Source organism: Paramisgurnus dabryanus, chromosome 2, assembly GCF_030506205.2.
Source record: "Paramisgurnus dabryanus chromosome 2, PD_genome_1.1, whole genome shotgun sequence".
Lineage (NCBI taxonomy): Eukaryota > Metazoa > Chordata > Actinopteri > Cypriniformes > Cobitidae > Paramisgurnus > Paramisgurnus dabryanus.
This window is the reverse complement of record NC_133338.1, coordinates 2,546,322-2,566,330: the sequence shown is the minus strand read 5'-3', so window position 1 is coordinate 2,566,330 and position 20,009 is coordinate 2,546,322. Positions and strand designations below refer to the sequence as shown.

General features: G+C 38.0%; 1 protein-coding gene and 1 long non-coding RNA gene across 3 annotated transcripts in view; one reads left to right on the top strand and one right to left on the bottom strand.

Annotated features, from left to right (window-relative positions):
• LOC135783446 (phospholipid-transporting ATPase ABCA1-like) overlaps positions 1 to 20,009 on the top strand; it is a 165,262-nt gene that overhangs the window by 94,944 nt on the left and 50,309 nt on the right. For both annotated transcript variants that reach the window (XM_073811797.1, XM_065294172.2), the window contains exons 23-34: positions 1,265 to 1,467; positions 1,553 to 1,613; positions 1,707 to 1,909; positions 3,175 to 3,223; positions 4,406 to 4,513; positions 4,624 to 4,656; positions 6,961 to 7,100; positions 10,164 to 10,291; positions 11,137 to 11,235; positions 11,938 to 12,130; positions 19,603 to 19,697; positions 19,799 to 19,904. In XM_073811797.1, coding sequence (XP_073667898.1) covers positions 1,265 to 1,467; positions 1,553 to 1,613; positions 1,707 to 1,909; positions 3,175 to 3,223; positions 4,406 to 4,513; positions 4,624 to 4,656; positions 6,961 to 7,100; positions 10,164 to 10,291; positions 11,137 to 11,235; positions 11,938 to 12,130; positions 19,603 to 19,697; positions 19,799 to 19,904 — 1,418 coding nt within the window. The remainder of the gene's footprint in view (positions 1 to 1,264; positions 1,468 to 1,552; positions 1,614 to 1,706; positions 1,910 to 3,174; positions 3,224 to 4,405; positions 4,514 to 4,623; positions 4,657 to 6,960; positions 7,101 to 10,163; positions 10,292 to 11,136; positions 11,236 to 11,937; positions 12,131 to 19,602; positions 19,698 to 19,798; positions 19,905 to 20,009) is intronic.
• On the bottom strand, positions 17,721 to 19,485 carry LOC141280724 (uncharacterized). Its single transcript, XR_012335036.1, has 2 exons — positions 18,467 to 19,485; positions 17,721 to 18,020 (listed from the first exon to the last, which is right to left on the bottom strand). It is a non-coding gene; the product is annotated as an uncharacterized lncRNA (long non-coding RNA).

The following is a 20,009-nucleotide window of genomic DNA, read 5'->3' as shown; positions in this document are numbered from 1 at the left end:
AACTTTTCAAATCTCACGTAAGTAATGGTAAATGGAATAAGAGTAAAGCAAAAGGACTGTACGCAAAACTGAATCCGATCTCCTTCATAGAGAGCAAGCCGTGATCCCATCCCAAAGCCTGTGGTATTACCTCAACAACCCCATCTCTGCTTATAAACAGCCAAAGCCTTTCAACATGAACAAGTGCAATGGACTGAGCATGAGAGACAAATCCCACATCCAGACATCGCCAAAACACAAACTGTGCCAATGACAGACTGTGCAAAATAAATGCTGTGGTATTGTGGTGGAAATTTTGTTTCATCTAAGTTACCCCGTTCATTTTCAGTTCGTTCACTAAAATGATTCAGTCAGATTTGTTCATAAAGAACAATTTGTTAACCAACGTACTGTGGTAGTATGCAGCTTGATATTTCACTGTATCTCACGTCACATTGCTATCTGCATTTGCATTGATGGATATATTGGGTTTTGTTGCCAGTAGCGTGTTTTGTGTCACACTTTTTGGGATCGACAAGCTGGCATTGCGCCCTCCTCAATATGTAAAAAATCTGCCCCACATGTTTGTCATAGATGCCTGTTTCTTAATTTCTGATGTTTGTGTATGTGTTTATATATTGATCTATTTTCACATGTTGTCACATCTTTGTTGTTTGTCATATTACCATAATCAAAGCAGTCATCCCCCTCTGTATTTTTCTATCTGCGTTGCTATCCATTAGTCTCATAGTTGTTTATTTTGTGAGCTGAATGAGCGTGTTGACACAGATCAATCTAACTCCAAACATGTGTGCGGTTTTATAGCAAACGGGGCGCTGACTTTGTCTGTCCAGATATCTCCTTTACAGGGTCCAACATCAACATTTCTCAATATAAACATGAGATACTCTGAAACGTTTTCGCTTCTGCCTTCGGGAAGCTCAGGCGCATGATATTTCATGATATTTCTGCTCTTGGCAAATCAAATAACGGAGGCTTTGAACTCCTACCGACTCGTCACAGAGTCAGAGCAGAAATAATGCAGCTGAGCCCCACGGGTGTCTGGCTTTAGCGAGAGCTCGAGCGAATATAAAAGGAAAGAAACTTTTCTTTGTACGAAGGGAAAGAGTACACGACAAGTACGCACACATTTCAGCATATAAAAGCATCCGTATATAGAGATTCCTGTTCTCTATCACACCTGCGCTTCGGATTCAAATGAGACCTTCAGAAGTCAACGTTTGCTACTGAATACTGACTTTATATGTGTGTGTGTGTTTTCCAGGTCGCACTATAATCTTGTCTACGCATCACATGGATGAGGCAGATATTCTGGGCGATCGCATTGCCATCATCTCTCACGGACAACTCTGCTGCTGCGGTTCATCTCTCTTCCTCAAGAAAACATACGGGAGAGGCTATTACCTCACCGTTGCACGAGCCAATCAAGAACAAGTGACATCACAAAGCACCCCCAATTCTAGAGAGGTACACTGCCCTTCACAGCACTGCAAAGTCATACAGTGATAACAAAAGCTACATTATATTCCCAATCATGTCTTGTGTCCAACAGTGTGATAAATCCAGCGTTGATGAGGGAATCTGTAGTGACATTGCCATCCTGGACACACCAGGTTTGAACATACATGGAGGCACATATGAGTTTCATGTTGCGTCATGACTGTATCTCACCCTGCAAATGTATTTCCATTTTGCAACTTGATCAGATTTGGCCGAAGTGAGTCATCTGGTGAGACGGCACATGCCGGAGGTGGAGTTTCTGGAGATGATAGGTCAAGAGCTCGTGTTTTTACTGCCGTACACGGGCGCCACCGACGGCAGCTTCGCATCTTTGTTTAAAGAGCTGGACTTGGAGAAAAAGGCTTTGGGCATCACCAGCTACGGGATTTCAGACACCAGCCTGGAAGAGGTACAGGGACCAGTTTTACTCCTCAGCAAACGAGCCATCCACTTATTATTTGCTTGTATAGACTTCTAGTTATATCATAAAACAAATGCAAACATTTTTTATATATTTTTACATATGAATTTTGATTTAATAAAATAAAAAGTTAGCTTGGGGTTGGATTAGATCCTGTGTTTCAAACATAACAAGTGCAGCTTCCCATAGACCAGGAGTGTCAAACTTATTTTAGATTGAGGGCCGGATGGTAAATAACGTCACCATGTGAGAGGGCAGAATAACTTTTTGTGTTAATATTAATGGGAAATCAGACTTTTTTCATGTTTAAGTGCTATAATTGGGGCCCCAGTGCTTCTATTAACCTAGAAAATGTAAAAAAGTTCAACCCAGTAACTTAGTTTTAGTAAACCATTAATTGAAATATAGGTCATTCAGATTTCACACCCCTTATGATGTCCAAAGGGGATCTTATTATAATAATAACGCCCTTTAATCGGCAATATCCAACCACGGCACTGCCATTTAGTGCAGAGAGCACTTATTGACAGCACAATTGAGTTTCAATTTCAACAAACCACCATTATGGTGATCAGTGTTTGCATTATCAGCTCATTTGCATTTTAAAGGACACACCTAAAAACTGCACATTTTTGCTCTTTAACTAAACAAACTACAAAATAATTAACAAGAAAACTAGCAAAATTGTATTAAATCTCACTAAAAGTCCTCAGAAACACGAACATACTCATACTGTAGAAAAAAACACATACACACAAATTTACATCTATAAAACCTCACTGATCTTAGGTTGAAAGGACTTGGAACCTTAACAGAATTAAAGGCCTACCTTATGCTTCTACCTTATCCTCTCTGTGTTGCCAAATAATGCCAAAATCATTCATAAATCATTAAATTCCACCTGTAAAACTGTAATAATAAATCATCATGCAGGCCGGATTGGACACCTTTGTGGCCCATGTTCGGCCCGCGGGCCTTATGTTTGACACCCTTGCCATAGATCATGTTAAAATGAGAAACTCATTGACAAGTGAACCAGAATTTCATCGAGGTTCAAGCTTCATGTTTCTGCTTACCTTGAATGTCTCACACCATAGACTTCTATCCTAAATCTGCTATTTTTGCTGAGGACAATTGTCTCAAATGCTACTCATGAAGCCGAACTTGTTTTGAATCTAGAAGTTTGCGTAGTGGATTATTGTTACTTTCTCAGCTTTGAAAGAATCTGAATTTCCTGCTGTTTGAATTCACAGATCTTTCTGAAGGTGGCTGAAGATACAGGTGTTGATGTGGGATCTCATGGTAACAACTTCACTGAATATTTTTTGACATTTTACACTTTCATATCTTGCCGTCTCTGACAACTTCATGTGACATATTTGAAATTATTTGCTTGATTATTTTTAATTATTAGATTTGCTGTACTAAGTGGAAGTTTCATAATGTTAAAATACTTGGTCCTATCTCACAATATGAGAGGTCACTATGCAGGCCAATCTAAGGGCGTGTTCATACTTGTAGTTCAGTTCTTTTGGTTCCCTGGTCCGGACCCAAAAAATTAAACAATTTATTAAGTCCTGGTTCACTTAGCGTTCATACTGGCATTTAACCTAAGGATAACAAACCTTAATGCATAAGGATAAGATCACCACCCGATTGGTCGGCTTTGATGATCCATTTAAGAGACAGTCGGGAACTCCGATCATCCCCAACAACAATGCTGCGTTCTGGAGTAAAGGTGCTTAATTTATGAGTCTTTATATGGAGGTATTAGTAACAGCTTAGATCTCATGAAGGGATTTCATGCGTTTTATTTTCAGTATGCTCGATGGACCAAATGTTAATGAGGCTCGTTACCTCTCCGTTGCTCCACATTTGCCCTCTGCTCATTTAGTTTTTGCAAACACTGCACATTCCACTGTAAAATCAGGGTCGCTTCTTGTGATATCACATCCTGTTTTTGGATCGTTGCGAGGTCTCTGGCCCAAGTGCGTTCACATATCAGTCCAACCACACCATAGTTCATTTGGAAGCAGAACCATCTTTTAAGCTTCTTAGTGCACACCGAGTTCAGGTGGCACCATTTAAATTTTTTTCTTAAATGAACCGCACCAACTGAGCAATCGCACCAGAGTTCGTTTAAATCAAACCAAACATATCAAGTCTGACCACGCCCTTAGATCATATCTGGTGAACCCATTGATGCAGAAATGACAGATTACACCTTTAAGACGTGTTGTGACCTCAGTATATAACGTCTGCTTGTTGAAACAGAGTTCTTTCTCTTTAAGGGCTTTATGATTCGTCTCAAATAAGAACAGACCACTTGAATAAGAGCTGTGAGGAAGTGGTGAACCTCTGTGTGTGTGTTAATGTTCTGCCAGATAAGAACAAGCCTGTTGAATACGAGCTGAAAGGATCACAGCTGCACACTCCAGACTAACCTCTACTTTGTGTATGTGTGTGTGTGTTAATATCTTACAGATAAGAGTGAAACTCTGAAAGAAAAGCGCAGAAGCAGCTCAAGGGTATCAGGAACACAGACCATCAGCTCTGCTCTCGAATTCAAAGCTGCAGACACCGTGAAAAGTGGTAAACACAAATTTTATATAGTATAAATACATTCTGGTCTTTTAGAAATTCAGCAGATGCAGAGGACATCAAGACTTTGTACGATATATCTCTCATTGTTTTTGATGCAGATGCGAAGGTTAGATTCACTCGTCGAGTGGAGGGTAAGTACGGATGCTATGGAAACATTACAAAACAAAATTATCCACTGAAAAACCGAAATCAATCAAACAGTAATCTGAAATTTCTGTGATTTTTAAAAATATGACTAGGGTTTCCTGCGCTCTACATGATTTTGCCAAGTGACAGATGTCCTCAGGGCAACATAATTGGGTGGTTTCCTGGACAGGGATTAGACTAGTCATACACTAAAGTAAATGTAAGAGTTGTACAAACTGAAACAACTTGCATTGACAAATCTTAAAATTTATAAGTGCCCTTTGTTGTGCCTCAAAATGCACACAAGCAATGTTTTAGTAAGGCATGTTTGTTCAAACTAGTTATATTTCCTAATTAAACTAAGGACTAGTCCTGGCTTAAGATAATCCCTGTCCGGGAAACCACCACATTGTGTCTCCCCAGGATAAACCCATCCCCAGCCCTAGCCATAAATTAACCCTAAAATTAGAGGAAATGAATAGTGAAAACTGGAAACAAACTGTAAACTTATTTCTTAAATCTGATTGGTTGATTGAAATGTTGTCCAAGGGTTAACATAATGTTGCTCTGAGGACATCAACTGCTTAGCAAAATCAGGAGAGCCAGGTGCCTGCCATGTATGTAACAACTCTTGAGGCAGTTAAAATAATTAAAATATAACTGAGAAAAAGTATAACAGAGATAAAGCTGTAACAGTCAGCTGTAACCAGGGGCGTCGGACTGGGGGTAAAACCAGTACTGATTACCAGGGCCCCAAAGGAAGAGAGGGCCCTTGAAAAGTCTGAAATATATTATGGGGTGGGGCATGGGGCCCATCAGGACTGCCTATGCATAGGGCCCGAGATCTTGTGCAACGCCCCTGGTTGTAACAGTGAGAAAGCTGTAACAGTGAGGAAGCTGTAACAGTCTGTCAGTTGTCATAGGGAGGAAGCTGTAACAATCAGTCAGTTTTAGCAGTCAGTCAGTTGTAACAGTGAGGAAGTTGTACCAGTCATTCGGTTGTAACAGTGGAGACGTTGTAAAAATCAGCCAGTTGTAACAGTGGATAAGTTGTAACAGTCAGTCAGCTGTAACACTGAGGAAGCTGTATTCACTCAGTTGTAAAATCAGGAAGTTGTAACAGTGAGGAAGCTGTAACAGTTAGTCAGTTGTAAGAGTAAAGAAGCAGTAAGGAAGCTGTAACAGTCAGTCAGTTGTAACATTGAGGAAACTGTAACAGTCAGACAGTTGTAACAGCGAGGAAGCTGTACCATTAAGTCAGTTGTAACAGTAAGGAAGTTGTAACAGTGGGGAACAATCAGTCAGTTGTAACAGTGGGAAAGCTGTAACAGTGGGGAAGCTGTAACAATCAGTCAGTTGTAACACTGAGGAAGCTGTAACACCAAGGAAGCTGCAACAGTGGGGAACAATCAGTCAGTTGTAACAGTGGGGAAGGTGTAGCAGTCAGTCAGTCAGTCAGTTATAACAATGAGGAGCTGTAACAATCAGTTTGTTGTAACAGTTGGGAAGCTGTAACAGTCAGTCAGTTGTAATGGTGAGGAAGCTGTAACAGTGTGGAAGCTGTTACAGTGGGAAAGCTGTAACAATCAGTCAGTTGTTACACTGAGGAAGCTGTAACACCTAGGAAGCTGTAACAGTCGGGAACAATCAGTCAGTTGTAACACTGAGGAAGCTGTAACACCTAGGAAGCTGTAACAGTGGGGAACAACAGTCAGTTGTAACAGTGGGAAAGCTGTAACAGTGTGGAAGCTGTAATAGTGGGAAACAATCAGTCAGTTGTAACAGTGGGGAAGCTGTAACAATTAGTCAGTTGTAACACTGAGGAAGCTGTAACACCTAGGAAGCTGTAACAGTGGGGAACAATCTGTCAGTTGTAACACTGAGGAAGCTGTAACACCTAGGAAGCTGTAACAGTGGGGAACAACAGTCAGTAGTAACAGTGGGAAAGCTGTAACAGTGTGGAAGCTGTAATAGTGGGGAACAATCAGTCAGCTGTAACAGTGGGGAAGCTGTAACAATCAGTCAGTTGTAACACTGAGGAAGCTGTAACACCTAGGTAGCTGTAACAGTGGGGAACAATCAGTCAGTTGTAACACTGAGGAAGCTGTAACACAGAGGAAGCTGTAACAGTGGGTAACAATCAGACAGTTGTAACAGTGGGAAAGCTGTAACAGTGGGGAAGCTGTTACGGGGGAAGCTGTAACAATCAGTCAGTTGTAACAGTGGGGAAGCTTTTAGCAGTCAGCTGTAACAGTGAGTAAGGTGTAAGAATGAGGCACTGTATGATTGTTTTGGTGTTTATGTTACAGACACACAGCGCCCTATGTGTGCTAATGGAAAAGGATCAAGTGTCATCACAGGCTGGTCATTGATCAGACAGCAGTTTTTTGCTCTATTTGTCAAGCGATTCCACCATGCCCGCAGAAGCAGAAAAGGAATTATTGCTCAGGTAAAACCATCAGACACCTCACCAAAGGACTTTGCACGGACGCTCACCAATTGATTCAAATCTCAAACAGAGCAAAACAGCCTCTTCCTTTCAGTGGATGTCTCCATCGTTTTTCACAATCTGCAGATGTCTGAAGAGGCGGTAATGGGTTTAGGCTGGTCTGAGTATAGCATGGATTCAAGCGAAGCTGTTTACCACTATATGCAATGGCCCATCAAAAGCAACGCTTGTTGAAAATTGAACCGTGAGCTCATGAAATGAATATTCTCCACAGTGAAGCATGAGAACGTGTCCTCGTATCAGTTCAGGGAGTTAGACCTGTGGCTCAGTAAATGGAGAATATGCAGTTAAAATTGCAAGTGGAGTCGTCTTCTGCATCCTGCAGTTATTACACAGCCTTCCTGACGGCCCCTGATTTAAACGCTTCAAACCCGTGCTGCAGTACATGTACGTGAGTTATAGTAGCTGTCAATAGAGATGATGACTACTAAGCATGTTCATAGTTTATGTATGTTAAACCAATTTAGATTTTGTCAGACAATGCGACCCCGTATGTGTACTAAACCCATGCGATACACACAAATCGCTTTGAATAATACTACTGAGATCATGTTTCGCATGTAATGAGTTTAAATCTCTTTTTACGAGGTTTGAAAAGGTTGTATGTTCTCACAGGTTAAGACACAACAATCCCAGCAGTGTGCACCTTTTTGGTTTTATTTTTTTGGCTGATGCTCATCTCTCTTCTCTCCAGGGAAAGATGTTCTATTGTTTTCTCCTTCATTATTCCCCATGCGTTCTCAGTCTCCGGCACATTTACATTTCTTCTCAGTGTAAACAGAAAGTGTTTGAATTGGGTGTTTGAATTAATTGGACAATCATGGAGTGTAATTAATCAGCTGGAGTGAGGCCGTGCCATCTCTCTGTGTCACTCTCTCTCTCTCTCTCTCTCTCTCTCTCTCTCTCTCTAACGTTCTCAGTGTCTGTCTCACTCGCTCTCCCTTTGTCTCTCTCTTTTTCTGAGGTCTGTTTGCGCTGGTTTCGCTCCAGCTGTCAGCAGAGCGCTGGAATGAAAGAAGAACATGTAGAGAGATAGAAGAGAGGAAGAATGGAGAGAAATTAATTATAGTGGGAATGATGGGTGACCGTGCCAATGTTTAAAAGTGTTTAATCAAACCCTTTTACACATTTAACTGAGCCAACACAAGCACACGCCGTACATCTTCCAGAGAGAAAAGAGAGAGAGAGCATTTGCAATGGAACATTAAAATACTACAACAAACACTACTCAATACAGCCTACTTATATATATAAATTAAGTGTGTAATGCTGGACACTTCATGCACTCAACAGTCCCAATTTGTATGTGACGGAATCGAGGCCAAACTATCAGAGCAGGGTTGCCAGGTTTTTACAGTAAAACTCACCCAAAGGCATTCCGAGGAAGGGGGGTTCTTCGGTGAAAATCTCACTCTGGGGGTAAAATCTGGGTTTGTGGCTGGGTTCATCTGCTAATATTAGCATTCCTGGGGCTAAGTATCACATTATTGATGTTGCTTCAACCCCATACCCATCAATCCTCCAGTTTTTCCTGGGATTCACCCCTATTTTACCATTCTATCACCCATCAACCTGTTTAAAGGTGACATAGAATATGATTGAACGGGGTATTTATCCTTGTTCTGTGATGTGACATGTAGACAACAACATTTTGGTTGGGTCTGTAATGTCTTAGAAGCTTCCTAAAACCCTCTCTCAGAAAGCTATATTAGGGTGGTGGAGTTTAAACGCTTGGTTTTGCTTCCTTTCAGGCTTAACTGGCAACCTCAATATGAAATGCAAGCACTTGACGCAGATTGGCTGCCTTTGCTGCCACTCAAAAGAATGTAAACTTCACCGTCTTCAGAAAATTTTACTAAACTTCGCGAACACTGCTGCAGTTTACTTCCCGTTGGAGGCGAGGGGCCGGATGTATGCAAATGATTTTGAAGGGGAGGGAATTGAATGAGAGTGCGGGGGGAGTTAGGGTTCAGTAAATTTCCATTATTTTTAAAATCCCAATGATAACAGGTATGTTCAACCCGCAGACATAAAAAACACAAAATCTTTAAATAAGTTTACTTGTTTCTAAAACACTTCAAGAAAAATTCAAGATTAATTTTAGTTTTTGCATGTTTTGAGCACAAATTCACTTCTTTTATATTTTAGGACTTATTTTCTTAGGTCATATTGTTCGGTGGTAAAAACATGGACTTGGCAACCCTGCATGAGATCAAAGTTAACCTGTGGAGACGATTACACTTTAGTCTGATGATGACTGGATCAGCGCAACATATAAAGTGTAGACATTGATTTGCATCATACTATACGTTTGACGTCATTTGCCCTCGTCTGGCACTGTTAAGTGCTCCATTTGGGACGATGCTACACTTAAATTGATGCTTGAGTACATAGTGCATAGTTTAAGTGCACTGTGTATAGTATGCCATTCGGGACACAACTATTAAAAGGGAAATTTCAAGTTAAGTGCATTGCATTGTGGGATACAGTATTCTGCTATATCTGAATATATTTTGGTAAATGCAGGTCATTTGTTGCGTGTATTCACATACAGCAGAGACCGTCTGCTCATCCAAACATAGATCGAAAGATGAAGTTTTCTGGTTCTGTATGTATTTGAATTTATTTACATTTGATCACTAAAACCATAAAGGGATAGTTCACCGAAAAAATTAAATCCTTTCGTGATTTACTCACACTTAAGTTGCTCCAAACATGTGCAAATTTCTTTGTTCTGCTGAATATAAATGAAGATATTTTTAAAAATGTTAATAACCAAACAGATCTGTCCATTCACATCCATAGTATTTTTTAGTCAATAGTGCCCAAAATATTCCTCAGAATATCTATATTTGTATTCAGCAGAACAAAGAAATGTATGCAAACTTCAAGGTGAGTAAATGTTTTTTCGGCAAACTATCCTTTTAAAGCTGTACTCTGTTAAGTTGTAAAGGTGCAGAAGAGGTGCAGATGTATTGAGTTGTGTGTTTGTGTGTTTGTCAGGTGGTTTTGCCAGCGTTTTTTGTGTGTTTGGCTCTTATCTTCTCTTTGATTGTCCCTCCGTTTGTGGAGTATCCCAACCTGGAGCTTCAGCCATGGATGTATGGAGCTCCTCAGAACACCTTCTACAGGTACACGCACACACACACACACACACACACACACACACACACACACACACACACACACACACACACACACACACACACACACACACACACACACACACACACACACACACACACACACACACACACACACTATACACCTGCAGAAAGGGTCTTTAGGAAACACACATAGATTGAGAAATTCCTTTTATTGATTTTTTTTAGATGAATTTTTGGGTCCTGAAAATTACATTCTGAAAACATAATCAATCCTTTTTAACCAATCGAGAGAAATTGGGACCACCTACTTTGTTAACGTACGGACACATAAATAAATACAGAAATAAATAAATGTAGAAATGCATAAATAAATGTAAAAATAAAGAGATGTTGAAATAAAGAAATACATGTTGAAGTAATTGTGGGATGACAGAAATGGTGCAAAATAAAAAAAATTTAAGTTGATACTACTTTTGACAAAACAATATATTAATTTATTTATGGCTGCATTTATTATTTCTGAATTTAATAATTTACTTGTGTATTTATTTATTTCTGTATTTCTACATTTATTTATTCATTCATTTATGTATTTATTTATTTATATGCTCAATTTAAGTAATTTTCGTCCTCCATACATGTTTCATAAGTAATAATATATAACATTGGTTGGACTCAATAACTTTAATTATAGCCGAGTTAATCTAAAAAAGTTTTATCAGTATGGCATTCATAAGCTCAAACATCAGTGTTAGAGAGAAAATCATTGCAGACACATTGTGAGTCATGTGATCATGAGTTTTGTGAATAGTGAGCTAAAATAATATTGATCTTTTAAAAAAATGTGTCAAATTGTGTGCGTGTTTTAGTTTTGATGATGCAGGTGTAGCTCAGGTGAAGCAGGTGACAAACGCTTTGCTCAGAAATCCTGGATTTGGGACACGCTGTATGAGCAGCAACCCCATACCGTAAGTACAGTACACACACGTTTATGCATTAATGTAAAGAAATTTTCTATCACATTACCTCACATTCACAGAAAACTTTTATGCATTTTTACATTTTTAATGTGAACACTCTTATGTGAGCACTAAATGAAGCAAAACTCTACCCAAAACAAAGCATCTGTGGATGAGAGTGTTGTCCTGTATAACTTCACATACAATGTGTGTAAGGGGAATTTAAAAATTACATGATTGTGTTTGAAAGTGAAACATTTTGTCTAAATAAAGATATAAAAGCATTTTTTTAATGATGTTTATGCAATCGGCGTCTGGTTCTCAGCTGACAGAAGTGAAACTCAATGTGATCGACATGTTAAGCGTTCCTAGATGCTCTTCTCTATGGCTTGACTGTAATGAGTAATTATTTAAGTTATCATTGACAAGACATTGTTTACCCACAGATCTGATGCTCAATGGATATTTTTCCCTGTAAATCCTTGATTGATTTGAACCTCATTATGGATCTTGGATCTTCTTGAGCATAGTTTTGAATGAGCATAGCAATGAATGTGTTTGTGAAAGTGATGTATGGGTATTTGATGCTACTTGATGTTTGGATAGAAAAATAAAATCAATACAACCTTAAGTACATTATACACTGTAAATAATGTGTAGAGATTTAAATATCTATTGATTTATGTTTGGTGTATTTTCTTTCTCTGTTAGTAAATATCCCTGTAATCCAGCGGTGGGCACTGATTGGATGACTCCTGCGGTAGATCCCTCCATCACTGAGATCTTTGAAAAGGGAAACTGGACCATGATGAACCCATCACCTGACTGCCAATGTGGGACTCCTCAACGGAGCATCATGCTGCCGGACTGCCCGCTCGGAGCCGGAGGATTACCACCGCCTCAGGTACAGATACTTTATAATCTCTAACGCTTGTGTGACTCTCTCTCTAATGAGCTGTAGATAAACACTGATATCCAACATGACATGAATTATCTGAGAATGCACCGGTTAGAAATGTAATTCCTCATGACACCAATGTCCATGCTCATCATAATGTTTATTTAATAACTCTTTAATCAAAGTGTCTCCTGAAGTTTTCTCCGCAGTGTTGGTGTTGTGTCAGCAGATATGTAAATCACAATCTCTCTCTCTCTTTTGCCATAATGCTTTCTCAAAGTATATACACACACATACACACACACACACACACACACACATACAAAGTGTCAGTGGTGCTCCCAAGAGGGTCTGGGGGGCCACGACCACCCCTAAAAAGAAGACACTGGCCACCCCAACCAGAAAGAGTGATTTTTTTTAGAATAATAACTTTAGTTTATAAATGAACATGGATATTGACCAAAAACTATATTAAAAATAAATTTAATATATATATATATATGTGGACATATCAATTTGTAAAGGACTAGTTTAAAGGGCATGCACTATTTAAAGAGCAATTTATTTCTTATTAATTGCATAATGTTACATTAACCAGAAACACAAGTAAATAGGTATAACACACTGGTTTTTTTTTTTTGGTGCCACACCATGATTTACAATGTCCTCCTCTGGTCACCCCATTAAACATTTCTGGGGGCGCCACTGCATAGTGTGTGCTGACCCAGTTTACTGAAGATCTGCTATTACTAAACTATGATTGTTGAGCATTCTAAGAGAAGAGTCCACACACACACACACACTTATATATATATAAAGGAGATAAATCATAGCTGTATTTGGGGTGAGGGGGACTGGATGAATTTTATCCCCCGCCTCAGGGCTTCAGATACATCAAATGTTTCTTTAATTAGACCAGCAGCACACAGATACAGAAACCCTGAAAGGTTCGGTGAAAATAATCACATCTTAAGTCTATTTCTACTTATTTATTTCTTCCACTGTGTGTAACAACTCAAAAAACCCAAACAGATTTTTCGATTTCGTTGTGTTTTTCCTCATAATCCAGACGTTCTTTTCGCATAGAATTGAATTTGTAGTCCTTCCGGTAATAAAGCCACATGAATTTCACATGTGCAAAAACACACGGGATCAAATGTGAATCGTGGTGACATGTTGTTTACCATACCAATATACTTTCACATCTCATGTCAATTTCAACCACAAAGGGCATTTTTAATATATGTGACGCTGGACCACAAAACCAGTCAGAAGTCGCACGGATATATTTGTAGCAATGGGCTAAAATACATTGCGTGGGTCAAAATGCTATTTTTTCTTTAATGCCAAAATCATTAGGATATTAATTAAAGATTAAAGATGAAACTAGATTTTACATCACTTTTATAAAGACCAAAATCATCACAGGTATCAGTATTATCATGGTTTTGTGAACTATTTCTAGAAATGTACTGATTTCCATCCAAATGTAAAATAGATTTTATATGTCAGTGCACTTTTGTTCACATAAACATCAAATAAATAATATTAATCATGGCACATTTGGGGTTGTGAGATAAATGTTCGTCTAGTTTAGATAAAACACGAGTAAACCAGATTTTCATATAAACACAAGACAAATCAGCAAGTCATCTGAGTGCGTATGTTGTGAGAAATCAGGTGAACTTTATGACCCAGGGGGGTTTGCGGTTGGGTGCAAAGAGTGACGGTCTGGATTTGTTTTTTCAGCACTAAATTTATATCATGCACATACTACAGCATACATGTAAAATGATTAACAATATATGGCTTATTTTAGGAAAACCATTCTCTACTTCCAACAACGTCCCAATGCCTCCTCATATGTTTCACTTTAGGAAACCATAACCCGCGAATTACAGGATAATTTAATATAGCCTAACTCTAATACTTGTTACAATTTATATATATATATAAATTAACTAATTAATTCTCATTAAATATCAAAATTCATAGCTAAATGGCGATATCTCTAGCTATGAATAGTCTGCTTCAAGTTGCATTGTTACTTCCAGTTGCTATGAGATTAATGGGGAAATTGCCACTACTAATATGGTGGCGCCGTTGAGCTACGATCAAGCAGCCAATGTGCAGTATAGGTATTTTTAATGTCTATGTCGTTGTGATTTATTGTGCTGCATTATGTCATTTTTCTCACTGTGTCCGATACTAAAATCAGCGCAACTTACTTTGCAAAAAGGGTAGGAATTGTCAATGGGAACTGCTTCGCAATAAGAAATTAAATTCCCCCATCCAGCTGTTCTTAAATTTGCAGCTATTTAGATTTTTTGCCATAGTACCACCTCAGCTTTCTAATCCTATTATTAATAGTAATGCTTGATTCAACTTCCCTCGTCTACCTGTGTAGATTTTAACAGCACAACCGAGTTGTTGGTTGTCAGGTTGAGTACAAAAATAAGTTCAAAATCGTATGATGTGTCTATTGTGCGAGTAGGATGTGTTTCATACAAGATCTGGCAACTGGATAACCTTGGAATAATATATTAATGTGATTATTCATATAACAAGGTAGGGCCATGACACTGGCACTGTTAAATGGCATTTTTTTCCAGACAAACCCCCCCCCCACCCCCGACTCCTGAGGACAACATAATTTTTATATCATAAAGGTATAACAAACATATATATTTAAAAAAGAAAGGTGAAAAACAGCTCTGAGTGACGTAAACATAAAATAAAAACAAGAAAAAAAATTCTGGGGGGTACACACCAGCTAAATACACATAGACAGACAGACAGACAGGTGAGGATTAAGAGGGGTGAGGGGTTGGTTTATTTGTACGTGTGTCTATTAGGTCTTATAGGACTGTTGAATTTGTGGAAAGGTTATGAGGGGTTTTTAGGTTGTTGAATGGTAATTAAAAAAATATATGTGGTAATACTAACCGTTGGACATTTTAATCGCAGTTAAACCATTAAATAACCATTTACCCTTTAAATAACCAACGCATTTATAACCATTAAACTGGTAATTGTCTCTAATAAAGATTATGTTCCATGAAGATATTTTGTAAATTGTCTAACATAAATATATCAAAAATGTATTTATCATTAGTAATATATTTTGCTAAGGACTTCATTTGGACACTTTAAAGGCAATTTTCTCAATATTTTTATTTTTATTTCACTTTTAGACTTCAAATGTTCAACTTGTTGCATCTCGGCCAAATATTGTCCTAACCTAACAAACCATATACCATATTTATCTCAATTTTATCAAACTGACCCCTTATGACCCCTAGTTTACTGATAAAAACATATACCTGTATCCCCCTTTGGATGAAAGCAAATGTGTAATCTGTAAATATAATCCCGTTGTCTGAGAAACAGATTTGAAACTGAAGTTATTCATTTTCACTTTAAAAAAGCTCTAAAATCTCATTTTCAGATAAAAAACCATGACTTAAATTTAGATAAATGAACTATATTTGCATGAGGGATGAAGAAGAAATATCAGCATTGAGATTTGAAATAATATAATGCGAGTAAACTTATTCACTTCTAGCGATTAACAGGCAGATGAGATCTTAATAATGTCTGTGTATATCTCTGTAACTCAAAGCACTATAAAGCTAAATGTCATTATGTTACGCCTGCCGACCTTTTTAATATTTCCCTATTGTGTCTAAATAAAGCTCTTAATGGCTGTTTGAATGTATGCAGGTGTATTTTACAGCAAAGCCTCCCTGTGTGTGCTGGCTTACAATTGTTTCAAATAAATGAAAGAAATTTCACATACTGTTAATTCGTGAGAAAACTGATATAGAAATGCATATTAGTGACACATAGAAAATGAGTTTGAGAAATATTTCAGAAATGAACAGAATGAGTTTCATAAAGTTGAAATACTTTGAAATCAAATTCCATCAACAGAATTTCTGTACAGTTCTGTCTACACTTTTTTGCATTATATTTATTTGGGGATATGAAACAACTGTAACCTCATCAAATGTTTGAAATAATTATTTGGTTACACTTTATTTTACGGTGTTACAGTGTAATTATACATGCATAGAAATTCCACCTAGAAATCAATGTGTTTTAAATATGTGGCCGGACGCAACTCTGCACTTCTCGCCCCCTTCAGGATTAGGGTTTGGTTTAGTTGCATGTTATAATGCATAATTCACTGTTATAATAGTAATACGAGTTTGGGGGAAGGGGGGTGCTGTCCCCCCGACCAGAGCTATTAATGAAATAGAAATATGAGGATTCATATTTTTTATAATTAGACTGATTAACTTAAGGCAAACATAGTTTTTAGTGATGCACCGATGTATCGGCCGCCGATATTTATCGGCCAATTTTTGATGAATTTGAAACCATCGGCATATCGACAATAGCACGAGAAAGGCCGATACCGATTGTTTATTAATTAATTGCATAAAGAAATCCATTATATGTAAAAAAAAAATTGTTAATATTGTTAATAAAATAAATGCTGAATAGCAAAAAAAACCTTTGAAGGTTGTCATGCTGTCTTCTTATATTTGTTTTAGCTTATTTTGTGCCTCTCTTATTATGTTGGTCAGTTGAATGTTAATTAGATAAAATCCAAGTTCAGTAAAAATAATTTGATGCAGAAATAAACTAGCTAATAGATCAAATGTATAGTATTGTATACTGTTTAATAACGGTATTGGCATCGGTATCGGCCAGAAGTTGTCTGTTTAAATCGGTATCGGTATCGGCCCAAAAAAATCTTATCGGTGCATCCCTAATAGTTTTAATTCATTTAAACCATATTTAAAAACAATAAATCGCTAATCTTACTGTGCATTCAACCCAGAAACGAATGAAGTGAATAAATCAAACTGTTTGTTTTTAGTTTGAATGTTTCTAAGTTAACTCGCTTCATTCGCACATGAAATTCAGATGCGAATACGCTCAATTCGCCGGCTTTAGCTAGCTTGTAGTCTCAATAAGTATATATATATATATATATATATTCCCAAAAGCATCCTAAGGCTAAGTAGATCGTAAAAACGATCGTACAAATCATCTTAGAATTACGGGCTGTTTCCCAAAAGCTTCGTAACTTAAGTTGCACTTGAAAATCATCGTAGATCTACGAGTGCTCTGGAGTAATCGTTCATTCATAAGTGCATCGTAAGACAACAAAGTTACAAGGTCACCTGCAGGACAACCAGCAAATTGCACTCCTGCAATGACGATAATGTAATGTTTTAACCTGTTAGCTAGCACTTCTATTTTTGAGCATTTTCTGAAAAACGACAACTCCAAACTAAAACGTCTGCAGCTCTTAAACCCTATGGTCTATATTCATAATTCTGGTCTTGTTTGAAACTAGACACTTGACATATTGTTGCCTAATAGTCATAACAACTCAGAGTAGTAAAGAAACAGAGTAAAACAAGGTAAAATATACATTAAATGACTTCCGTTTTTCTTTAAATAACATTCACTTAGCAAAAAAGGTATGAAATGGTCATCTGAGACACCTGGGGACACCATATAGGTAAACTGAATGTCTGACCATGCTGTGATTCAAATTTGAGAATGATACTCCAAAAAATGTTGTTTCTGTGAGCTTTTATTTCAAAAAAGTCCAGGCGTCCTTTCAGAAAAAGTGCACTTGGAAACTCCAAATATACACATGATAACAAAATGACATGATTATCAAAAGAAAATGAGTCAGGACTACATATTACATGATGTATATCAATTCAGAACTTCTCTGCCCACCAAAGCACATAGAAAAAACTATTTCAGAAAAAAACATTTGCACATTATAACAAAATACTTGCTATTTTGAATGTGGTCGCTCATGAATGCACTCCAGATTCCAGTCCTCCTCTGGATGTCAGCTGAAGACCTGTTACATCACATCACAACACAACACAACACAACACAGACACACACAAAGCAAGAGAGGATTTTAGTTTGAGTCAAAAGTTAGAGACATACAACTATTTGTATGAGAAACTATGATGTAATATACATGAACATAATACATACACACATACACACATTACATGAATATATTTATAATTACAAATGTCTTATGTTTGCCAAATAACCTATATTTCTCAGCTGGTAATACTCATATTTTCCACCACATATCTTGTTTTTAGTTTGTATATTCTGTGCATTTGATTCATGTAGCTATAAAAATGATTCATTTATATAACATGTCATAGAAAATGAAACCTTGTAAAACTCGTATTTTAGTCATCTCCACTGTTACTTTATAATCAAAACAGCTAACAAGAAACTAGAAATGTAACGTAAAATAACTAATGAACAAAAGAATCCACTTACTTTATCCAAGCGAGCGCAGCTGAGCTCATAGTCCGGTCCATCTCTCGTCGACGACGCGGTTTCGTTTATATCCAATCTTGTATCTTTGCTCCGCGATCATGCTCTTTATCAACTTCTCCAAAACACTCTCAACACAAACAAGTCCTCTGCAGTCGACAATCCACAATGGAGATGTTATATCTAACCTTTGAGAGGTTTCTCAGCGGCTCCGGAGAGCCTAGCCGGCTGCTATGCTACCCAAACAAACAAACGCGCAGGGAGGGGGCGTGGGCATTCCTATCCATGCGCTTCTGTAGATTTGCGCAGAAGTACACTTTACTGACGTAAGTTGAATCCTTGTAATCGTTTCATGATTGGTTACTACCCCTGCCCATCAAAACTTTGCTGGCTAAGCATTGGCTGGCTTTGTTTTGGCGTAATCCAGTCAAAAGCCTATGGTTAGCTGAAGGACATCTGTCTGGGCAAATCGGTGTTCCCGATTCATTTTGAGTTGTCAAACCTTATCTGATTGAACAAAACAGAAAAATAGGGCGGGATATTTATCGGAAGAGTCCAACGAAGCAGGAAGAGATGGATTTTCACTGATAAAACTCGATATTTGATAGAAAATAAACATGATCGATCATACTTAGCGGACGCGCGGATGTAAATAAAGGAGGGTATTGCTGGATTTATCACTATTTTTCGTTGTTTTGGATTAAAACGTGGGATGCTTTTTGAAGAGTGGACCCTTACATTGCAATGTACGTTGAAGTTTTTGGGAATTGTCAGAGATGATCAGAACCATATGGCAAGACATGTGAGTACCCACACCCATTTTTATATGCGTTCCGTCTGCATTTCATGTAACCCTTTCCACACCAGTGTATTGATTGCAAAAATAAGCTCAGAACATGAATTTTGAGTGTTTAAACTTTCAAATAATGCAAAGTTTATGATTGTTGATTGAATATTTGATGTTAAACAAAGTACAAAAACACGTAAAAACGCCCCCTAGGGACCGCCGCCGGGCCGGTGCGTGTTAAGATTGACCCAACAGGCTGGAAGCTTGGCTAAGCTGGTTGGCTGATTTTAGCTGGTTTAACCTGGTCTTGTGGATGGGTTTGTAATGATTTTGTTTGTTTGTGCTTTTTTAGAGGACTCAGAACACAACGGACACCCTGCAGGACCTCACGGCCCGAAACATGACAGACTTTCTGCTCAAGAACTACCAAAAATCTGGAAAAACACGGTACGAAGGCACACTCACATAACACAGGAGACTTTCTCACACCGAGGACGTAAAATAATGAAGATACTGTTGGTGTGTGTTTGTGTTTTGTGTGTATGTAGATATGGTGGGATCTCTGTGGGCGGTGTGAACTCACAGGTCAAACTGAATGAGTCTGAGATTACTGCCATAATTACTGATCTCAAATCAGCTTTCAACATCTCACAGGTGAGCTGCATACCAGTTTATATGGCCAACACACACACACGCACACACACACATTTTATTTGTTTAATCTGTGATCATTACACAAGAAACTGACAACTCATGCAA